This window comes from Globicephala melas, chromosome 11, assembly GCF_963455315.2.
Source record: "Globicephala melas chromosome 11, mGloMel1.2, whole genome shotgun sequence".
Lineage (NCBI taxonomy): Eukaryota > Metazoa > Chordata > Mammalia > Artiodactyla > Delphinidae > Globicephala > Globicephala melas.
Window position 1 is genome coordinate 94498941 of NC_083324.2, and position 22196 is coordinate 94521136.

Below are 22196 nucleotides of genomic sequence, written 5' to 3' on the forward strand. Positions count from 1 at the left end.
GCTTTTCCTTTCACTGTTAAATCTGTGTATCTAAATCAACGAATTTGAAATAAGAGGGTAGATCTGCTTCTCATTTGGGTCACCAACTGGAATTTTCCTAATACATAAGTCTCCATTTTACTTCTGCCTTCATAGGAGCTAAGGAATAATGCTCCTTCCTGTCATTTCTCTCTCTCCTCTCATTCACACACAATTTCACAAGGTAGCTGGTAGCTTAAGGACAAGTTGGAAATTCAGTGCAACACAGAGACTGAGAAGATCCTAAATGCAGTGCCACAGGGGATACAAATGAATAAGGTATAGTCCATGCCCTTTAGGAGAGGACTTTTTGGCAGAGGCTTAGGCAGGACACTGTAGTTGCAAGTGAAAGAAGCTCAGCCCCAACTAGGTTAAGCAGAAAAGTGTGCTTACTGCTTTAGAAATTGGGTTAAGATCAGAATTCAGGCATGGCTGGATCCAGAGGCACACACAACAGGATCAGAGTTCTCGCCATTCCTCTGCTCCAAATATCTTGGCTTCTTTTGTGTGTGGACTCATTCTCTCTTGCTGCGGACACTCTCTACAATGAGGAAGAGATGTGCGCTGTCATGCAGACATTTGCATTTATTACCCAAGGAAAGAAGTGTCCTCTCTTTCCTAAGCTTCATTTATAAAATCTCAAAGAAGATTCCGCACTAGGAACTCTGGTCGGAAGAGCCAGGTGCGAAGCCTCTGCACATAGCCCCCTGTGAGCGAGTGAAACCCGACTAAGCACAAAAGAAAAAAGGAAGCCATTTCAGAGCTGTGACTATTTTCAAGGCTACTGTTTTTCTCTGTGGAACACTGCCTTTGGGGCAAAACAAGGAAGAAGTGGGTGATTCTAATGTGCAGAGAAGAAGGACAGCCACTGCAGGCCAGCTTCTCCAACTCTGAAGGCACTCCAGCCGTGTGGCTGACAGGGTCTTGGTGCTGTGGCCGGGTGTCAGACCTAAGCCTCTGAGGTGGGAGAGCCAAGTTCAGGACATTGGTCCACCAGAGACCTCCCGGCCCCACGTAATATCAGTCGTTGAGAGCTCTCCCAGAAATCTAAGTCTCAACGCTAAGACCCAGGTCCACTGAACAACCAGCAAGCTCCAGTGCTGGACACCCCATGCCAAACACCTAGCAAGACAGGAACACAACCCCACCCATTAGCAGAGAGGCTGCCAAAAACCATACTAAGTTCACAGATACCCCAAAACACACCACCGGACGTGGTCCTGCCCACCAGAAAGACAAGATCCAGCCTCATCCACAAGAACACAGGCACAAGTCCCCTCCACCAGAAAGTGTACACAGCCACTGAACCAACCTTACCCACTGGGGGCAAACACCAAAAACAATGGGAAGTATGAACCTGCAGCCTACGAAAAGGAGACCCCAAACCCAGTAAGTTAAGCAAAATGAGAAGACAGAGAAATATGCAGCAGATGAAGGAGCAAGGTAAAAACCAACCAGACCAAACAAATGAAGAGGAAATAGGCAGTCTACCTGAAAAAGAATTCAGAGTAATGATAGTAAAGATGATCCAAAATCGTGGAAATAGACTGGAGAACATACAGGAAATGTGTAACAAGGACCTAGAAGAACTAAAGAGCAAACAAACAATGATGAACGACACAATAAATGAAATTAAAAATTCTCTAGAAGGAATCAATAGCAGGATAACTGAGGCAGAAGAACGGATAAGTGACCTGGAAGATAAAATAGCGCAAATAACTACCTCAGAGCAGAATAAACAAAAAAGAATGAAAAGAATTGAGGACAGTCTCAGAGACCTCTGGGACAACATTAAATGCACCAACATTCGAATTATAGGGGTCCCAGAAGAAGAAGAGAAAAAGAAAGGGACTGAGAAAATATTTGAAGAGATTATAGTTGAAAACTCCCCTAATATGGGAAAGGAAATAGTCAATCAAGTCCAGGAAGTGCAGAGAGTCCCGTACAGGATAAATTCAAGGAGAAACATGCCAAGACACATATTATTCAAACTATCAAATATTAAATACAGGGACTTCCCTGGTGGTACAGTGGTTAAGAATCCACCTGCCAATACAGGGAACACGGATTCGAGCCCTGGTCCAGGAGGATCCCACATGCCACGGAGCAACTGAGCCCATGCACCACAACTACTGAGCCTGCGCTCTAGAGCTCATGGGCTACAACTACTGAGCCCACGTGCCACAGCTACTGAAGCCCGCATGCCTAGAGTCCAGGCTCCACAACAAGAGAAGCCACTGCAATGAGAAGCCTGCACACCGCAAGGAAGAGTAGCCCCTGCTCACCGCAACTAGAGAAAGCCCGTGCACAGCAGCAAAGACCCAACACAGCCAAAAATAAATAAATATATTTTTAAAAAATTAAATACAAAGAAAAAATATTAAAAGCAGCAAGGGAAAAGCAACAAATAACATACAAGGGAATCCCCATAAAGTTAACAGCTGATCTTTCAGCAGAAACTCTGCCAGCCAGAAGTGAGTGGCAGGACATATTTAAAGTGATGAAGGAGAAAAACCTACATCCAAGATTACTCTACCCAGCAAGGATCTCATTCAGATTCAACAGAGAAATTAAAACTTTTACAGACAAGCAAAAGCTAAGAGCATTCAACACCACCAAACCAGCTTTCCAACAAATGCTAAAGGAACTTCTCTAGGCAGGAAGCACAAGAGAAGGGAAAGACCTACAAACACAAATCCAGAACAATTAAGAAAATGGTAACAGCAACATACATATCGATAATTACCTTAAATGTAAATGGATTAAATACTCCAACCAAAAGACACAGATTGGCTGAATGGATACAAAAACAAGACCCCTATATATGCTGTCTACAAGAGACCCACTTCAGACCTAGGGACACATACAGACTGAAAGTGAGGGGATGGAAAAACATATTCCATGCAAATGGAAATCGAAAGAAAGCTGGAGTAGCAATTCTCATATCAGACAAAATAGACTTTGAAATAAAGACTATTACAAGAGACAAATAAGGACACTACATAATGATCAAAGGATCAATCCAAATAGAAAATTTAACAGTTGTAAATATTTATGCACCCAACATAGGAGCACCTCAATACATAAGGCAAATACTAACAGCCATAAAAGGGGAAATCGACAGTAACACATTCATAGTACGGGACTTGAACACCCCACTTTCACCAATGGACAGATCATCCAAAATGAAAATAAATAAGGAAACACAAGCTTTAAATGATACATTAAACAAGATGGACTTCATTGATATTTTTAGGACATTCCATCCAAAAACAACAGAATACACATTTTTCTCAAGTGCTCATGGAACATTCTCCAGGATAGATCATATCTTGGGTCACAAATCAAGCCTTGGTAAATTTAAGAAAATTGAAACTGTATCAAATATCTTTTCTGACCACAACACTATGAGACTAGATATCAATTACAGGAAAAAGTCTGTAAAAAATACAAACACATAGGGCTTCCCTGGTGGCACAGTGGTTGACAGTCCACCTGCCGATGCAGGGGACACGGGTTCGTGCCCCGGTCTGGGAAGATTCCACATACCGCGGAGCAGCTGGGCCCGTGAGCCATGTCCGCTGAGCCTGTGCTCCGCAACAGGAGAGGCCACAACAGTGACAGGCCTCCGTACCGCAAAAAAAAAAAAAAAAAAAATCTTCCAACAAACAAAAGCCCAGGACTTTTGATGGCTTCACAGGCAAATTCTATCAAATATTTAGAGAAGAGCTAACACTTATCCTTCTTAAACTCTTCTAAAATATAGCAGAGGGAGGAACACTCCCAAACTCATTCTACGAGGCCACCATCACCCTGATGCCAAAACCAGCCAAAGAGGTCACAAAGAAAGAAAACTAAGACCAGTATCACTGATGAACATAGATGCAAAAATCCTCAACAAAATACTAGCAAACAGAATCCAAAAGCACATTAAAAGGATCACACACCATGATCAAGTGGGGTTTATTCCAGGAACGCAAGGATTCTTCAATATGTGGAAATCAATCAATGTGATAAACCATATTAACAAATTGAAGGAAGAAAACCACATGATCACCTCAATAGATGCAGAGACAGCTTTAGACAAAATTCAACACCCATTTATGATAAACACTCTCCAGAAAGTAGGCACAGAGGTCACCTACCTCAACATAATAAAGGCCATGTATGACAAACCCACAGCCAACATCGTTCTCAATGGTGAAAAACTGAAACCATTTCCTCTAAGATCAGGAACAAGACAAGGTTGTCCACTCCACCACCATTATTCAACATAGTTTTGAACCGTCACAATATGTGAATATGAGGAGGTGATGAGAAGCCTCTGGAATATTTGGGTGCAGGAGGAAATGAGGGTTTGGAACGCAGAGCACAGGTCGGGGGGATGTGATTGTCATCAACACAGAAACGAGAGTAGAAGTCATTGGAGAGGATAAGATAGATAAAGGAGAAAATGCAGAAGAAAGAGGGCTAAGGATGCAGCCCTAGGGAAAGCCAGCCTGAAAAGAAGACTAAAATGCAGTGGTCCCTCGGGATCCTCGGCAGGACCCTCCCACGAATACCAAAACCTGAGGAGGCTCCATCCACGGGCTCTGCGTCTGTGGATTCAACCAGCACTGGACAGGAAATGCTACACCATCTGCGGCTGGCTGAATCGTGGGCTTGGAACCCGCGAACACGGAGGGCAAGGGTGCCAAAGTGCACCTATCGGTGAGAGAGGCAAGAGTAAGAAGAGCCCACCGCTGTGGAAGCCGAAGGAGGAGGACGTTTCAGGACAGGTCGGGTCGGGGTGGGGGGTGAGAATGTCGCGAGCAAGGGGATGCAAAGGACCGAGGAAAGCCCCCAGCTTGGGCAAAGGAAGACGAGGATCTCAAGCCGTGCTCCTCAAAATGCCATCTGCAGACCCACCCCGGGCTGCACACTGCCCAGGCCCACAGAGGGAGTGAAACTGAGAGCGGGCACTTTGCAATCTGATGGCGTTTAGGGGTCATTTTATACCAGTTGAATTCAACAATAATAACAACAAACAAGGCTTGTATTCCCTAAGTCTTTTTCATTGCATTTTCCTAGTAACGTATTTTTTAAGTGGTGCGTGATGGCTTGGGAATGGAAAACGCTGGTCCTTTACAGTGGAGAGCTTGAGCTGCACTGCCCGGGATGGAGGTGGCTGGCGAGGATGGCAGAGGCAGAGGAGGGGGCGGCCAGGACTGGGCGGCTGGCTGGCAGATGGTGGCAAGGAAAAGAGAGAGCGGAGCGCTTGGTGTGGTGCTGGGGGAAGGAGAGTTGTCAGAGGGGAGTCCTGAGGAACTGGAGAGTGTGGTAGTGGTCCAGGCTCGTCCACCCACGATTACAAAGCATAAAAATCTAGAGTTCTTTCGTGACTCATTTGGCAGCAGAACCTGACTGGCTTGGCCCAAGGTGGTGCATAGTGTTCCTTTACCCACCGTGCTATGAATATGCACACATCTGCTGAAATCTGAATGAGTCTGCGTGCGGGATGCTGGCCCAGGTCCCACTGGGAGTTTTGTAGCATGCTGTATAGACACGAAATCTGTTTCTAAAAGCTGAAATATTCTGAATTCCACAACTCGTCTGGCCTCCAGGTTTTTGAACAAAGAACCGTGGATCTGTATTTAGGACGAGGAAGGCCGAAACGTTCTTTTAGAGAGCAGAATGCCAAGGATCAGGGCTCGGAATGGGAGAAGGGAGAGGTGGAGAGCTAAGTCCGGGGGTGGGTTCGAGAGGGGACGATGAAAAGCACAGAGCTCTGGGGTAAGGAGGGAAGATTTTTTTTCCCCTGGTGAGCTGACTGCACAGGGGTTGGCTTTAGAAGACAGCGAGTCTGAGATGGGAAAATCTAAAGGTGAGAAGCACGTAGCCTCCACCTTCTAGGGACAGGAGGGCCGTGGCCTTGCTGCTTCTCCCAACCCTCGACCCTTCCTCTGACCAGAAGCTCCACAGGCTGGTTAGAGCATGAGTCATGAGAACCGCAGGCATCAAAGTTCAAGAAAACCCTCGCAAACCTCCCCGCCCTTGTCTACATCCTCTGGTCTGAATCACAGGGTGCCAGGACTTAAGCAAATTAAGGGAACTCGTACATAACATCTGTAAACCTCAGTGCTGTGAGTGAGTGAGCCTTTAAGTCCTGTGCTTGCCCGTTAGCCGAGCTCCTCTCCTTACAGAGAAGAGAGCTCCTCTGTATTTCCCAGCTCCAGTGGGCAGGAAGGAATGCGCCGTCCACAGGCGCTCGGCAAGTCAAGGGTGGACGCTGGTGTCTCCACAGCCGCCCAGTCTCCGGCCCACGCTGGAAAGGCATTCCTCCGGCAGACGAAATAAAAGAGTGCTGAGAGCTGAAGTGCTTTGTTTGCTTTCTAAAATGAATCAAACTCTTCAAAAGCTTGGATTCAGCAGCGCCGGGTGTGCTGCGTTCCCACATCACATTCCTACCGTCTTGCCCTCCCCACTCCGACCCCAGGCCCCGCATTACTCAGATTCCTTCGACTCCCTCATCAGCGCCAGCTGGCGGCCGCCTGGGCTGCTCAGAAGGGCCGGATGCCCTGGGACAGGGCCTGCTGGATATTCACTGGCCTCAGCTGATGAGGGCGGTGGGGACAGAATGCAGGGGCCCTTGAAGGACTGGGTCAGCGGGCTCTCGTTGGGCCCCAGGCGGGAAAATGCGTCTCCAAACCCTAAAGAAATGGTTTACCCTGTGCCTCCAGTTAAGTGGCTATTGGGGGTTTGAAACACCGCCCCCCCTTTTCTTCCACACCCACCTCCACCCTGGAGTCACGCTGGATGCCAGATGGGGAGGGTGACTTTTAGCGGCCCATGTGTCTGGAGCATGGTAAAGCTCAGGAGTGGATTGGAAACAGAACATCCAGCCCCATCCGGGAATTTAGGGCACGCAGTCCATAAATCTCTCCGCTCATTCCACCTAGGTGGTAGCAAAGAGTGGAGAGTGGGAAGGCGATGGCAAAGCTCTAGCATAAAGCACCGTGATCTCACGTCCTACCATCTAGAGGGTGATGCTACGTACACGACGAGGGCTCAGGAAGACTTTTCAGATTTAAGAATACACAAGGGAAGAACAAAAAGTTACCAAGAAGGAAACCATGGCGCCTTTGTCACTGCTTATTTAATACATATTATGTAGCAATCTCACTGTGCTGGGCCCTGCCTTCAGAGAAGTAGAGGCCGTCTTCCATCCAATCACGCCACTTCTGTTTATTTGGTCTTGGCAAATCACCTTGACCTTTGTAAAAACCCACAGTCCAAGTTTCTACCCGCAGAAGAGATTTCCATGACAGTTTCATATAACAAATTGTTTATTTGGACAAACTAAAGCGTGCAATAATAGAACACCTCAGGGCTGGAGAAAACAGGAGGGAGCGTTTGCCAGCAGCCTGCACAACTTTACTGCTAAAAACTCCTTCTCTTCTACTGAACTTCGTTCCTTTGTCCAGCTGGATACATATGAATAGTAGCAGTCTAAGCCTTTGCACATCTACGATGATGAACAAACCTAAATCTTTATTACGTGTTTCTAACTTTTCTTATTATTTCACCCCTAAGTTAACTTTCCCAAATCCTTCACATAAAGAAAACACTAAATGGCGCCTCACAAATGCTTGTCATGTTTCACTAGAATTGAGTGGGTTTACTCGACATATAATTTAATCTGTTACGTTTTTTAAGTCCTTTGTGGGGGGGAAAGGTAGTAATTAAGTATTCTAAAGTTAGAATATCAGTAGTATGTAGGTGTGTATATATATCATCAGAAACTTTACAGCTGCACGAGTTTTTCAAAAATCAAGTCAAGGTATTGCCAACAATCGCCCCATTTACAGGAGTCTTTGTAGCATGTTAGTGACACAGTATTACGTGTATTCTTGCAGGGTGTACCAAGGACTCAGAGGGCCCTAAGACACACTCAACGTTAGCACTTCACCCTTGATAAAATTAAAAGCCACCTCGTAGAGTCTGGGATGGATGGCAGAGGGCAGTGGGAAGGGGGAAGAGGGTGGTGGACTTTTAAAAGGATGGTGACAGTGACACACTTATAAACTTGACTGAGTGAAAAGGGGCAGTCAGACCTTGTAAAGGCTTCATAGTGTGGGAATCCACATGTCATGCGTGAAGGTGAAGAGAGACCTGGAGGAACCACTGCTAATCTCTTTAGAGCCCCACCTCACCCCCGGTGGCTCGTCATTGAGCGAAAACAAGAAATAAGTCAGGGAGGAACCAAGGCAGAAGTAATTCGATGATCGTGAGTCAACAGCCTTTATAGTAAACACCACCCTCCATCTGCAGAAACTTACGTTAAAACAGTGCTTTGAACACCTTTCAGAAAACGGATATTCTTCCTAGGACACTGCTGTGAAAAGGGGGGAAGATGGGTGGGCTCTGGGTGGCCTTCATGAGGTCTCTTGTGCCAAAATACGAGTGGAGGGAAAGTGAATGAAAGCTCCACCCCACACACGTAAAGCCTGGAGACTGTTCTGAGCATCTCTCCAATAACAGACTTTCGTTCATTCCAAGAGCTTGACCCGCTCAACAGATACACGAGGGCGGTTGCCTAGAGTGAGAGGTGTTCTTCCCCTGCCTGCTGAAAAGTGGCTTATTTTTTTCATATTGACATCGATGAAGGCTGGGCTTTGAGAAGACATAGATGCGATGCAGTTACCTACACAGGTGCAGAAGGGGATACGACAGAAGGAAAGACAGGCTCCTCTTCTACAAGTTGCTTAAAATCTCACTCTGGGGGAGGCACCCTCGCGGGTGAAACAATACAAGGCAATAACTAAGCACTAAATGATATACCCCACACAAAACGCTGTATACAGAATCCTATGAGGATCTTTTCTCACGTGTAGATTCCAAGGCCTACGGAATCCAACTTGAAGGGGAGAAGCCGAAGCATCCACAACTGGTTTTTAAAGGAGCTCAGATTTGGGAAGCCCTGACCTAAGCCATAGGTGATGAAAGACACAGGGGGTGCGGGGGTGGGCAATGGGTAATCAACAATGGAGAGATTTTCTAGAAAAGGATCCATGCAGGAGATGGGGTACAAACTAGGGGGAAAACGGGATTTAGGTAAGCAGATGATGAAAGGAAGGCAGTCTAGGCAAGAGGGACCACACATACACACACACACACACACACACACACACACACACACGCACGCTTGAAAGTATGAGTGAGTAAGATGTGTGTGTGTGTGTGTGTGTGTGTGCGCGCGCGCGCACGCACTATTAGCCTTAGTCACAACTCCAGAGCAATACATGTTCCTCAGGTAGGCTTAGTCCCACTAGGGTAGAGATGCTAATTTATCAAACTGACAAATGGGGGCTCAGATAATGAAGGCACCCAGAGGAAGCCTGGCAGCCATGTAGCACACAGACCCGGGAGCCAGAAAGCCTGGGTTCACCTGCCAGACCTGCCACTCCCTGGCCTGGACCTTTGTGCAAGTTGTGGAAACCTCTCTGAGTCTCAGTTTCGTTACATGTAAAACTAGAACGCTACGACCCACCTCGTTAGGGTTGTTAGATGAATATTGAGAGAAATGATGTTTGTGACGGCCCAGCACAGGGCCTGGTCCCTGAATGAGCCAGTGGACTGAAGGAGAAAACTCTCAATGGCTCATCTTTGTTTGGGGACGTTTCTGGAGACCTGTAGAATTGAAAAGTTGCTGCCTCAGATTATTTTTTTGAAATAACTTTGTTATAATGAAAATTTTTTTTCGAAATTGGTATCAAACTAAAAATGCTAAAACATGGCTCTAGAGTGGGTGTTTCTATGTTGTTTCTCTGTGGCTGTGGCAGAGTCTATACTTATCTGAACTCAGGGATGGATACATCTTGCACTCCTCTAGCGCATGCGTCAGCAAACTTGCTCCAGGGAGGGCTAGATAATACATTTTTTCGCCTTTTCAGTTTTTAACCGCCTCTGTCGCAGCTGCTCAAGTCTGCTGTTGCAGCTCACAGGCAACGTGGAGATGAACGTGTGCGCCTGTTCCAATAAAACTTTATTTAGAGACATCTCATGAAATATTATCCTGCTTTAGATTTTGTTCCAACCACTTAAAAATGTAAAAGCTATTCTTAACTCGTAGGTCATATAAAAACAGGCGGCCCACAAGCCGTAGTTATCTGACTGACCTGTGCACAAGAGCCAGGACTGGCAACAGGCCTGACCTGGTTGTGAAGAGGTGCTTCCTAGCTCAGGGCTAATAAATGTAAACGGCACTCCCGCCCTCAACCGCGAGTTTCCCCACCGCCTTCCTAAGCAACAGGCAGAAACTCAGGATTACACAAGTCCTTTGAAGATGCACGGGTTCTCTTGCTCATTCATTCAGAAGGCATTTCAGCTTCTATAAGGTATAAGCCTGCAGGGCACACAGAGTTGAACAAGATACCAGCTCACCTGGAAGCTGGGGAAACAGACATCAACAACTCATCATGATACAATGTGTCAGAACCTTATGCTAGGGCCCTGGTCCAAGTCCAATAGGGGCATAGCACAGGGAGGGAGGGATTCGTTCTGAAAAGGCGGGGTGGGCAGGGTTGGGGGTGTAGACAAGGAAGCCCAAAAGAGCAAGTGTTGGCACTGGGCTTGATAGCAGAAGAGTGAAGGGAGGACATTCTGGGCAGAAGGACCCGTCCGTGCAAAGTCAGGACTGTACAAGTGTCTTGGATTCAGTGAGTTCGCCCCTCCACCCTGCCCCAATGTGTGGCTACAGTGTGGGATGTGGGTTGCGAGGGGAGGTGAGATGAGGCCAGAAAATGAGGGCGGGCTCCGATTATAGGCCAGCCCAAAGCGTGTGGATCCTGTTTTTAAGGCATTGGAGTGTTCCTGGAGGTTTTTAAACATAGTAGTAACGTGATCAGCTCTGTATTCCAGAAACTAAGCAGGTAGCAATGTGGAACATAGAGCAGAACAAGGAGCCATTTCAAGCAGGGTAACTAGAAGGAGTGGCTGGAATAAATCAGACAGGAGATACAGAGGACGGACCTAAAGCACTGTCTGTGGTTAGGATGCAAGCTGGTGGCCCCCGGGCAGGGCACCCCCAGAGCAGCAGCTCCGTCCTCCCTACCAGGGGCTGGACTGGATGATTCCCAAGGTTGCTTTCTGCCCTCACAGGCTCTGACTTGCCCCTTCACTCTCAGCCAGCAGCCATATGGGCTCCTCCTAAGTTGTGGACGGAAGAATCTCTTCCCTCTAGCATCCTCTCTGAGTTTTTGTTGTATCCGCACCAGTGCCCAGCAGCAGCTGGAAAATGGTTTGGATGGCATCTGTGCCATCTCCCTTGCTCCAGCCTGCACGGGCGTCTGGGGAGGCCGAGACAGTGCTGGTGAGCACACGTTAGTGTCCGAGCCCTGGGGTCCTGACCCATTTTATGAGGCTACCCATGGGAGCATTAGGGTGGCTGCATAAACCAATCGACGGTGTTTCTATAGCACAATTTAAACAGTATCTTTTCATCCAGAAGGTCAGGTGATATAGATGGAGATATAGGTGGAGAGGGGGCTGCTTCTGTATTCACTGAGAGCATTTGTGTTTCCCCAAAGGGTTCTGAAGGAAACAGAGCAGATGACACTAATAAAGTGACAGCTATCAGCATTATGTAAGCTGCATTAAGAAAGAGTTCAATATTTTTTAACTAATAGTCTACGGTCCCTGAGTGTTTAAACGAACCAAGGGTTAAAACAGAGAAATAGATCATATCATTCCCTGCTCAAAACGTTCCCGTGACTTCCTGTCACACTCAGGAGAAAATCCAAATGGCTGTCACCTCCCTCTCTCCCTCCGTCCCCTGGGTACCCCTCTCTGGGCAACCTGGACTGCTCACTGGTCTTAAATACACCAAGCTCACTTGTATGTCGGGCCCTTCCCATGGGTCACTTCCTCTGTCTGGAACATTCTTTCCCCAGATCTTTGAGTGGATCCTTCACGTTGTTCAGATGCCTGCTTCAATATTACCTCCTCAGAGGGCCTTGCATGACCACCCACTCTAAAATGAGACTCTCCTCACCCACCTTGGTCTGTTTTCCTCTAGCAATTTTTCCTGCGTCATTTTTCTTCATGGCATCTACACACCAAAACTGTACTATATATTTCTTTAATTTTTGTCCTCCACTCCTACTAGACCGTAAGCTTTGTGAGGGTAAGACCTTTAACTGGGCTGTTGTTGTATTCTCCCTACCTAGAACAGCCATGGCACGTGGTTGGTTCTGAATTGATATTTGTTAAATTAGAAAGCTGCCCGGTGATAGGATGGCACAGAGATGGAGGGATTCCTCCATCATTTTCTGAATGCCCACCACACGTATAATATCGATAATAGTCTAATAGTGATAATAGTTATAATTAACATGATCATTTAAAATTAACTTATATCATATAACAATAATATTATAATGATATATGATGTTAATGTTATATGATATAGTAATAAAATAATGTATAATAAATTTAATATTAAAATAATAATTAATAATGTAATAATACTAATAAGCCATCATTTACTAAGGTCTTACTGTCTGCCAAATGCTGTTAACTTCTATCCACATTAGTTCATTCAGTCCTCATTATAACGCTAGCAGGTTGATATTATTGTCTATTTTACACTTCAGGACACCAAAATTAGGAAGTTAGAAATTTGTTGAGATTCTAACACACGTTTAACTGACTCCAACACCCTCATGCTTTTCTCTATATAACTAACAATACAACGACCCAAACCACCTTGAAATAAACTTCAGGTAGGTTTTCAGGTATATTCTGTACAGGACAGAAACAGGAGAGCAGGAGAGCCACTTGGTGTGAGTTAAGCTTTTACCTAGAGAAAGAAAGAGCCCTGGCATATGCTTTGGGAAACTCTTTAAAAGCATTAAAAAGGGGTGAGATAGTGTTCACTATTCAGTGGTGCTCATCAAACAAAACAGAAGGCGGATTCAGCTTTACTGCTTAGGAAGCCAAAGGAATGTTATCTAGATCTCCTGGAGGCCACAAGACTCATCTTACAGATGAGAAGGCCTTTGACTTATCCAGGCAGACACCGAAAACAATTTCCTGCCAGCTAGACTCTCACATAAGTCTGTGGGACCCTTAGGAAGATCCTTGCAGTGTAATATGTCTCATGCTTAATGTGTATTCAGAAGGACCTTGCAAAATCACTCAGGCTCATTTTCACTCTAAGGCTAAATGAGGGAAAGAGGTCGAGTGGAGGTCCCAAACCTGTGTGTCAACCTCACTATGACCACCTTGGTGGTGGTGGTGGTGGGGGGTCCTGTCCAGGGAATAAGTGCCACATTAAACAGTGATCTAAACTCTGAGCCCTGTACCCTGTATCCGGAAACCACTTTTGTAGGACAGCTGCTTTCCTGTTCTTTTTGCTTAGATCATAAAAGTAGAATTTTTTTTAATAAATTTATTTATTTATTGTTTTGTTCTGTTTTTTTATTTTTGGCTGCATTGGGTCTTCGTGGCTGTGCACAGGCTTTCTCTAGTTGTGGCGAGCGGGGGCTACTCTTCATTGTGGTGCGCGGGCTTCCCATTGCAGTGGCTTCTCGTTGCGGAGCATAGGCCCTAGGTGCACGGGCTTCAGTAGTTGTGGCTCACGGGCTCTAGAGCGCAGGCTCAGTAGTTGTGGCGCACGGGCTTAGCTGTTCGGCAGCATGTGGGATCTTCCCGGACCAGGGCTCGAACCCATGTCCCCTGCATTAGCAGGTGGATTCTTAACCACTGCACCACCAGGGAAGCCCCATAAAAGTAGAATTTTAATCCATTGGGAATTGGGAAGGAAAAAAAATCAAACTGATTCTGATCCAACTCAGTCAGGAGAAAAATAAAGGCTGATTTTTCCATCCAAGTCGTGTAGTCTAGTTGGAGTCCTTCCCATTCAGGGACAGCTATTGTCTGCACTCATCGAGTCTCAATCCTGAGGTCCCATGAAAAGGAATTTTCCCCTCACTGCTCCATTCCTCAGAAGAGTTGCTGAAGATGACCATTTCTGTTCTCTCCTGGGTGATCCTCTCTCTCTATAGAAAGCATGAAGTTGAACCAAATGCTCTGTGCTTCACTGGGAAAAGACTGAGTTTTTTTAACTAGGCTCGTCAAACAGTGGGCATGTTTTGTTCCCTGGATAATAAGTGTTGGTGGGTTAATGGGTCATCTTCAAGAGAGAGGTCAGAAGGAAAAACTGCAGTGTTCAAAGCTGGAACTAGAAATGCCAGCCATCAAAGAACACAGTACTTGGTGAACAGTGATGATGTATAGGGCGTGCACTGGCCAGCCCCATCTAAGAGGTCACAGCTAACCTTTATCCTCAGCAAAACCAGAGAAGGTCTACTGAATGTGGCTGACACTCAACTCTGTGAGGCCCTCGTGAGAAGCCGGCCAGGGAATCCCTGGTGCCTGAGCTACCAAGTTCCTTTTCACTGAGGGAGAATTGTATTCTGGCTCCTTGCAGACTGACATTGCAAGTACTTTGAACATTGAAAAGAACAAAAAAAGCAAACAGCCGCAAGAAAGGGGAGGGGAGGGAGGAGAGAGAGAGAGAGATATCAGCAGGGGTAGTTAGTAAAAAGGGGCCCGGAGACAGAAAACCTTTTGTTCCCCGAGTTTGTTTCATGTAGAGATTGTGAGGTGAACGGCTTTGAAATAAAATGGGTTTATGAAGGAGTTGCTAGGTCACAGGAAGCGCGACTGTCAGCCCGCTTTCTGAATTCCATTTCTTTAAAATTTGGGTTAAGCTTAAAAAGAATTTATCTCCTTTTCCATGGGTTTTGGGGGTGGGGGTGGAGTAAGGTTCGGGAAGGTTCCTGACTTTATTTTCCACCCTTTCTGACAATGTAAAAAGAAATGATCACATTACAAGTTCTTTGTCAGTTTTCAGGAGTTAAGGGTGGGCGGAGCGTCCGCATTACCTTGGCCCACTAGCCAATGGCGGGGCTGTATGCAAATTAGCTCCGTGCTCGGCCTGCCTCAATCAAAACAGTGAGCTCAGAGGCTTGGCGGGCGTAGCGGTGCCGGAGCTCCGCGCTGCGCTGACAACTGGCTGCAGCTGGGCCGTTCTCACTTTCATTTAGCCCAGCGCTCGATGGAGGGGCGGACACGCCAGTGCTTAATGCAGTCTAACTAGTGTAGGAAAACGCCTCAATTCACCGCTGCCGAGATGAAGTATAAGGTAAGAGAGTGCCTTTTACAGAAGGTTTCCGTGTGTGTGTGTGTGTCCGTCCGTCTCCGTCTGTCCTCTGCAGGACAGCTCCTCTGCAGGGACCCCTACTGTGCCCGATTGTGTTCTGTTTTGAGATGGGTCTCAGTCACTGGGGTTGGCATACAAGCAGGCAGGCAGAGCTCCAGCCTCTAAGACCCACGCCGGGAGCTCACAGCACACCCGGTCCACCTCCCCTGAAAGTCTGGCGGAGCTGCAGTGGCCACTGTAGATCAGAGGGTGTCTAACTCCACGCGGAGCGCCCCTTAGCTCAGCACTCCGCGCCCGGGCCTGGCCGCCACTGTCCCGGGAGACGTAGTAAGAAAGGAATCAGAACTGCTGAGCCTCTCAGCCTGGCTCTTAAAGCAGTTTTCAGCCTTTGCTTTAAAGCGTTTGCTTCGGGAAGCAGTTTGCCATACGTACTTTTAGTGGAAGAAGTTCAAAGCCCCAGGTACCCTTATACAGCTGATGATGGAGAATTTTGACATCCATAAATGACATTGGATTCAGAACCAATGAGTACTTGCCATTTCTTGAAAACACTTTCATTGGCGTTTGAATGGACTGAGGGTCTGAAGGCTCCAGCGAGCTTATTGTCCCTGAAACTCATAGTAGTGTCAGAACACTCAGCAGCATATTTTCCCAAGCATTTCTCACCTTTGTGTGTTTATTCTCGGCAAAAGGATTATAACTTATTTAGAATATCCCCTTTTGTCTAAGTTGCCCCCATCTAACCAGGCAAGCAGCTTCCAGAGACCCCCTATTCAGAGCAGATTGCAAGGGATTGGATATGAATTTTGCTTGGAGGATGACTACATGTGTTTTAGAATAGATACAGTCCCAGTGCGTTTAAACAAACATGCTGTTATTGAAAGGCGTTTAGGCCAGGTGGTTATGCTTTGGGATTGGCAATTTGAGTTACCTGTCTGACCTTCAAGATTGTGCTCGCTGAGAGCTACTTGGCTTTCTTTCTGAATTACCTAGGTTCTGGCTCATCCTTTTTTAATGTGAGGTTGTAAATACTCAGTTCTGGCTAATAGCCGCTGGCTAACCTCAGTGATAAACCTGTTATTCAAAAGCTATAAATCTTGTTCAGTAGCTCTAAATCTAACTGTTGAAAGTCTCTATTGTGATGCATGAGTTATAGCTCTCCTTGGAAAGGTTAGAACTCTCTGAAAGCAGAGGTATCAGTTAGCACTGTGCTATCAGCTTTCCATTTTCTACCTCAATAGGAGAGATCAGGGGAATGGATAATCCTGAAGATTCTTAATATTTTTGACTTCAGGATGCAACGAGAAACAAATCCTTCTACCTGGCAGGAAAGCTCTTTTTCTTGAAATGGCTCACGCGTATTTCCACAGTTCCCTTATTGAGAACAGTGATAGGATATCATAATGTCCTATCTCCAGATATTACTTAGCCTTCAGTGAATCTTTGCCCCTCTTCTGCCTATTGTGAATGCCTTTAGTTTCATAAAAACCAGCTTGAAGGGGGAAAAAAGAGAAAATACGTTCCTACATTTATTATTGGAAAGTATAAATGGCTGTTTTTAACGTTGAGTGCCGCAACCCGGAGAGTGACAGAAAAGTCTAAAGTCACTTTTATTCAGCGACCTCATCATGTTTAGTTTTACTTTTGTGGAAAGAAAACATCACAGCAGCTGACGCTGTGAACTGTGATTGCCGTTCATCGGGAAAACCTGCCTCTCTGCCGGGTCTTAACCAGTGTCGAGCACCCTGCCAAGTGTTGTCAATGTATGATTTTTATTAGCTTGCGCACGTCTTCACCAGCAAAACTACTGACTTCCCCAACTAACCAAATGACAGATTGACACCTTGTGGTGACTATAAAAGGAACCAATAGCTGAAGCAATCTACTTTCCCTTTCTCATAAAGCCTATTTTCTCTCAAGTTAATAATGGACTTTGTTTCAGGAGAGGATTTTGTAATTTTAAGTAAAGGAGGTGGCACAAAGGTAGACGAGTGATAAATAACAGTTCTTAAGACTCACCAGGCCAATACAGAATTCCATATTTAAATCTCCAATTAACTCCATGAGGTGGTGTTAATACTTCATACTCATTTTCAAATGTGGAAATCGTGGCAAAGAGAGGCTAAGTAATTTATCCAAAGCCACACAGCTAAAAAGTGGAGGAGCTGGGATTGGAACCAAGATGATCTGGCTCCAGAACTTGTGACTTTAAACCACTATTAAAGAAAGAACTCTCTGTGACCTCCCTAAAATGTGCTGTGTGACTGCTGTTTTCTTCTCCCAGGAAGTTTAAGACTCTATGTCATCTAGAGTATTCCTGCACATCAAGGTAACGATTATATAAAAGACCTTTCGTGCTTATTGAATAAATCATAAGAACTCAAGAAAAAGTATTCCTGCAGAATAGATTCTTTTTTTTTTTTTTTAAGACAGTAACTCTACAAAGCAAAGTGAAATGCATGTTTGGTAGTGTTGTTTAATTTGAGCCACTTAGGTAGTAAAACCAGATAATTATTAGATTGTAAAATCCTGGAGTCAGGAATTACCTTTTAGACACGATATTGCTCTAAACACTATAAATTTAGCACAGTCAGACTTAAAAATACTCACTGAGAGATTTATAATCCGGCCACTCTGAAGATATTTTTTATATACATTTATTTATTTATTATTTTTGGCTGTGTTGGGTCATTGTTGCTGTGCTCGGGCTTTCTCTAGTTGCGGTGAGCGGGGGCTACTCTTCGTTGCGGTGTGCGGGCTTCTCATTGCGGTGGCTTCTCGTTGCGGAGCATGGGCTCTAGGCACACAGGCTTCAGTACTTGTGGCACACGGGCTTAGTTGCTCCATGGACATGTGGGATCTTCCCAGACCAGGGCTCGAACCCGTGTCCCCTGCGTTGGCAGGCAGATTCTTAACCACTGAGCCATCAGGGAAGTCCCTAAGGCTTTTTTTTTTAACCAGATTATCTGGTTTGGCTACTTCAGGGATCATAACTAGAGAACAACCAAGCCTCCCCTCATTCTGAACTTACACACAGCTCCAGCTCAGCCAGCTTATATTTATGGTAATCTTGAGCACTGTGGAATGCAAGCTATTGCTCTGGTGAATTTTTTCTGGTTAGCCTATATCTAGTCTATTTCAATTGCATTGTATGTATTTTTATTTGTTCACAGGAAGGGTGCAGTCACTCTCATATGCACGTAAAGTTCCATTTCTTTTTAAAGGATTCAGTCTGAGGCTCGCTGACAGTAAATTGCGGGGGACTTCATTTATCAAGAATTTTCCCCAAGCTCCTTGGAACATACACAGCACGTTCTGGATACTGGGGTTGAGGGCTGTGCCTCAGTGGCCGTGGCTTGCTCAGGGAAAGCTTCCCTCCTGAGGGTCTGGGGGTGGGTTATCGCTGCTGTCTGCCAGGAGGGTAATTGGAGGGTGGGTGCACAGCTGTGTTTGAGCAGAGGCCCGAGGCCCCACCCACGTTGTGCAGGCCCAGGCCTGGTCAGTGCCCCACGGGCCCGGCCTGTTTGATCTCTAATAGCTGAGCAGCTTCTGTGGCCAAATTTCTGTACCCTGTGTGCCTACATTAAAATGCTAAATTACTTCTCTAGTCTGCCATTCAGCAAACTCATTCATGAACCTTCCGACTGAACGTTAGAACAGGTAGAGCTTAGAACACGAGTAAGAAAACTACATTCTGAAATTCAGATTCCTGCGTCGTGGATGAACATGGTAAAGTAGGTTAGGGAAACCAGAAAGTGTGTACAATGAAAAGCTTTCTAGGGGACTTCGAAAATATTTTTATTTTCTCAAGGTGGCTTGAGAACATTTGATCAAGTGTCTTTGATTGAGTCAGCATGGTCATTTATAATCCATATAATTTCTGATTCTTTCCTGGCTTCAACATTTTGGTTTTAAATTTTTTATTCTCTTCTAAATGATGTGTTGCACACCCTCCAAATGAGGGACTCCTGCCCCCTGCCTCCTTTTTAAAACTTATGTGAGATCTATGCATTTAAAAGCACCAAAAGATGCTTTGAAAAAATTATTTGGTTACATATTTATTTCTTAACTGAGCAAACCCATTTTCAGAGCTAAACGATTTACGTATACAGAAATCAGAGTCTTTGTAGAACTGAAGGTGTTCTGAGAACACCGATCTAGCAGGTTGCATAGTAACGAAGATTCCTTCAGCATCCTTTTCTTGCTGGAATATACATCAGTCCTCTTCTGAGAATTCATCAGTGGCTTCCACTCTGCGCCCCCCCCCCCCCACTTCTAAAGAAACTTCCTCTCCGCTTTTCAAGTCTCTTTGCCAATTCCATCCCCTTTTGTGCCCTTATGACCTCATCGTCTCTTTTTTTTTTTTTTTTTTTTTTTGCGGTACGCGGGCCTCTCACTGTTGCGGCCTCTCCCATTGCGGAGCACAGGCTCCGGACGCGCAGGCTCAGCGACCATGGCTCACGGGTCCAGCCGCTCCGCGGCATGTGGGATCTTCCCGGACCGGGGCACGAACCCGTGTCCCCTGCATCGGCAGGCAGATTCTCAACCACTGCGCCACCAGGAAAGCCCATCTCTCATTTTTTTCATTCAAGCATTCTCTATGCTTCTCTAATACCGACTTCTGTAGGGCTTGCCTCCCCACCTACACAGACGTGGCACACTTAAAGCACACTCTGTACCCCCTACCTCCCTCCTCTCTTTGGACTCTGCTATGGGAAATCTTGGTCCCTTGTTGCTCCCATTCATTTGCCCCTGTCTCTTTGTGCCTACGTGACTTGGTTCGTGTGTCACTTGCCGTGAGTCAAACCCCCTCGTCCATCCACTCTATAAGAGAATCAGAAGACTAAACCTTTGTCTCCCTGACTGTCCTATAATCCCTACAATAGGCTTTCTGTTTCTCACCGCTGCCCTACTCTGTTAGCACTACCTTACTCATTAACCTCTTTCAATCAAATCACTATCTAAATGATACCTGGAACTCACATAGGTTGCCCACTGGGGCTTTCCAGTTTTAGGTAAGCCCCACTGAATACGAGAGACTCACCCTTTATTTGTATGTAGTGGCAGATTGACAGACAAGTCCCTTGAATAAAAAGTATGATCCAGGATCTGTTGTGGCCTTGGGGGTGGGAGGCAGAGGTAGGGACTTGGTCTCTTCTGTGTTCTTGCAGTAGAGGGACTTGGTCCCTCTACTGTGTTCTTGCAGTAGAGACAAGATAGAGTATGAGGTTTGTTTCCTGTGCAGTAGAGGACTTGGTCTTGCAGTAGAGGGACTTGGTCTCTTCTGTGTTCTTGCAGTAGAGACAAGATAGAGTATGAGGTTTGTTTCCTGTGACGTGATGCTCTGTAACCTTGGGCAAGTTAAGCTCTCTGGGCCTCAGTTTTCTTATCTGTAAAGTAGGGATAATAACTGCCTCATAGGATTGTTCTAAAGCCTAAGCAAGACATTTTCCATGGTAAGGTATTTACCATGGCTCCTGCATAATGGAAGCAGACAATGCTAGTCGGCCCCAGCTCTCCTTATATAAGTAGGTGCCCAATAGATGTTGAAAGGATAGTGTGGACTCAAGACTTGGTGACAGGATTATGTCAAAACCCCAGTCACTAGGTTAAGATAATCGAGTATTATTGAATATTCCATGGGCCTGGAGATGTCTTGCAGAAATGCAGATGCCAGACATAGGGATTTACCAGTACACCTCTGTCCCCACTTGCTAATATTTTAATGACTTGGTATCTTCATTGTTATTAATAAGATTTGATATTCCTGAAATTGTAGGACCTTGCTCACAGTAGGTACTCAACAAACATTGAATTGAATGTTGAATTACATATAATACTTACACAAATAGCCGTTAAAAGAGTCTCGCTGTATGGCAAAGTGGATTTTATTTCCAATCCCACTTTTGTTACTTCCTAACAGTATAATTTTAGGCAAGCTACTTCAGGTCTCCATTTCCTCATTTATAAAATGGGAGTAATAGTACCTGTCTCATCAGATAGTTGTAAGGATATAATATATGAAAATCATCTGTTTCTAGTACATAATAAGCATTTTAAAATGGCAGGTATTATATGATGCATTATAAGATACATACAATATATATACTCAGACATATAGGTGCAGAAGCATTATATGTATAAAAATGTAAGAGGAAACCTTTGCTACAATTGTTTATCCACAACAAAACTGGTACCGACGGAAAGAGAAAGTCATGACTGTAAAAATTCAAGGGGGAAGTGCACAGGAGGTGAGTGGGGCTCAGGGAAACCATATCTCTAGCCTACTGCCGTCAGTTAGAGTGATGGAGATGTAAAGGAAGAGGCGTTGGTGATCTATTTTTAGATCATTTTAGGGTTAGAAAGAAACTTAAACAAATTGGTTTGAAATCCCAGCCCCTGGGACCATGGAATTACTCTGCAGTAACATATAGACTTAATTACCAAGGCTCCTTGCCAAGATAAACACAATGGTGCCACTGGGAAGAAATCCTCTATTTCCAACTTAAAGTGAAGAGAATAGCTACCAGTTACCTAGGCAATGGATGACTGCAGAGTATGGGCACGGAAAAGGGACCAAAAAAATAAAACAAAAAAACCCTGTTTATACTTTGTCAGCAACACCCCGTCCGTCTTATTTACTTTGAACATTCCAGTCACCCCCCTGCGGGAATTCTTACTAGTTAATGAGGACGCCGCAGGCCTGGGGAACATTACAGCTTAGCTGCAAAAGACTGTCTTCCTGAGGAATCTTCATTTTAAGATAAAGGCCTTATTGGTGACCTTTTCCACCCTCCACTGGAAAGAGTGATTCAGAAGGTGGACCATGTGATCTAGGTGAATTGAGGCATATGCTTTGAGGAAGATGGAACAGTCACTCCAGAAAATAGAAGTAGTGATGGTGTGTGACCGTGAGTTTTCATGGTTGAGATGGAGGGTGGGACAGCTGATCATGGAGATAATGAAATTGCCA

General features: G+C 45.5%; 1 protein-coding gene across 4 annotated transcripts in view; it reads left to right on the forward strand.

Moving 5' to 3' along the window:
• Positions 1-22196, forward strand: part of NEDD9 (neural precursor cell expressed, developmentally down-regulated 9) — a 292001-nt gene that overhangs the window by 233561 nt on the left and 36244 nt on the right. For 2 of the 4 annotated variants that reach the window (XM_030881428.2, XM_070046777.1), the window contains exon 1: positions 15045-15205. The exons of the other annotated variants lie outside the window; for them this stretch is intronic. In XM_030881428.2, the coding sequence (XP_030737288.1) occupies positions 15194-15205 (12 nt within the window). In that variant the 5' untranslated portion in view covers positions 15045-15193. Of the gene's footprint in view, positions 1-15044; positions 15206-22196 lie in introns of those variants that run through there. 4 annotated transcript variants of the gene reach the window in all.